The following is a 1,736-nucleotide window of genomic DNA, read 5'->3' on the forward strand; positions in this document are numbered from 1 at the left end:
ATTGCACACCATCGTGGCGGTGAAATCCGGTTGAGACGCTTCAACATCCGATTTCGGCGGTCTTCGTTAAACGGAACAACTTCGCTTGCTCATGCGGCACATGATGTGGCATTCCAATCATTCTCCAGATTTCCCGACTTCTAGTCCAGGCGATCAGTTGCCGACAGCATAAGCCTTACGTCTCAAAGGAAGTTTACCACTTGGAGAGAATGGCATGGTTTGATGACTCTGCTGTATATTTTTCTCCTGCATTGCCGCTGTCGCGTTTTGCCGATATCCAGCGGATGATGATGGCGTTCACGAGCGTCTCGTTTTGCGTGGATAAACGTTTGTGCCAGATCGTTCGGTGTGAAATCACGTCGTGGAGAAAACGTTTTGTTGTTGCATAAGCTTTTATTTGTGATAGCATGCAGCACGCACTCGGATGTTTGAAAGCAGTGCTGGCAAGTTCCCGTTCCAAGAGACCGGTGGCCTGCAGTATTGGCTGTTCAAACTAAGGGTGACAGTGCTGGTAAGAAACGAATCGACGGCGATGGTGGCGTTCCATTCCTTATTGTAAGAGTGCATCGCACAGACTCGGGGTATTGACTACGCGGGACCTGAAAGTGTGAAGACTGAACTGGAGCAAAGTAAGTGCTTTGTTAGCATAGCGGGAGGGCGAGGATTCAAATTATATATGCACGCTTATATCGCGGTAACCCATGCACATTGGCAGTGTGAAGTGCACAGGGAACTTGTTCCACAACTTCTGTTGTTTGGCTATTGCGCGGCTGCAACGTGGTCTCCAATCGCACGCAGCGATTTCTTCAAATGCTTGGAATTAGACAACAAGTGGTTGGCTTTCGGAATTACCAAGAAAGTCTTTGGCTCGGCTGCAGCAGCGAACAGCTCCTCGCCGTTCGCGTACGGCACATCTGTATCAGCATCGCCATGGATCACCAATAACGGTGGTAGTTCAGATCCCGCGACAGCTTTGAGGATATCCAGCGAGCCATCGAAGTACTCGTCAATGTAGCGTTTATCCAGCCGCACATAGATTTTCGAAGGAGCGTTGTCATCAGTCAACTCTGTCGTGGGGTGAGTGCCATCAAATGACAGTTCAACGTTCTTTGGCAGCGGACAGCCTTCCTCCAGATAGAATTCCTTCCAGCACCAGCCTTGTTCGTCACATTGTTCCAGTTGCAGTTTGTTAAAGTCGAAGTGAACACCTTTTGTCATGTCCAGCAAACCAGCAATAACTGTGATGGTATCCGACACGATTTTATCACGCAGTAAAGCGCCCAAAATGGCTCCAGTGGAGAGACCAACTGCATGGACTTTGCCTTTTCCTCCTAGGAAATGGGAGCGAATGTATTTGCATACGACGATCATGTCCTCGACTTCCAGGGAGATGAGTTTGTCTGTGAATCGCAGCTCATCGTCCGAGCCTGGGACGCCGCCGAAGTTAAAAGTTAGGAAGATTTTTTTCTTATCTTTCTGGTTTACCCAAAATCCGGCAAGTTTAGCCGGAACTCGAGAAGCGAAATCCACTTTGGTGGGATGCGGGCCCATGTCTGGGAACCCGTGGAGATACACCATCGCCTCATCGAAGACTTCAGGCGATTTATCCTTGTATTCCTCATGCGTGGCAATAATTGCCAGCAGCTTACGACTAGCCTTAGTTGAAGTCTCCGCTGCCGGCACTTCGATGCGTACGTGGCGTAGGTGCATTGTTTTCGTGGATCCGAATTTAGATG

General features: G+C 49.3%; 1 protein-coding gene across 1 annotated transcript; it reads right to left on the reverse strand.

The window, feature by feature from the left end:
• Nucleotides 1–501: 501 nt before the first annotated feature.
• PPTG_15270 (hypothetical protein) lies at nt 502–1,736 on the reverse strand. Its single transcript, XM_008912322.1, has one exon. The coding sequence runs from the start codon at nt 1,708–1,710 to the stop codon at nt 760–762; it is 951 nt and encodes a 316-aa protein (XP_008910570.1). The 5' UTR covers nt 1,711–1,736; the 3' UTR covers nt 502–759.

The sequence above is a fragment of the Phytophthora parasitica genome, assembly GCF_000247585.1.
Source record: "Phytophthora parasitica INRA-310 unplaced genomic scaffold supercont2.46, whole genome shotgun sequence".
In the NCBI taxonomy this organism is placed as follows: Eukaryota; Oomycota; class Peronosporomycetes; order Peronosporales; family Peronosporaceae; genus Phytophthora; species Phytophthora nicotianae.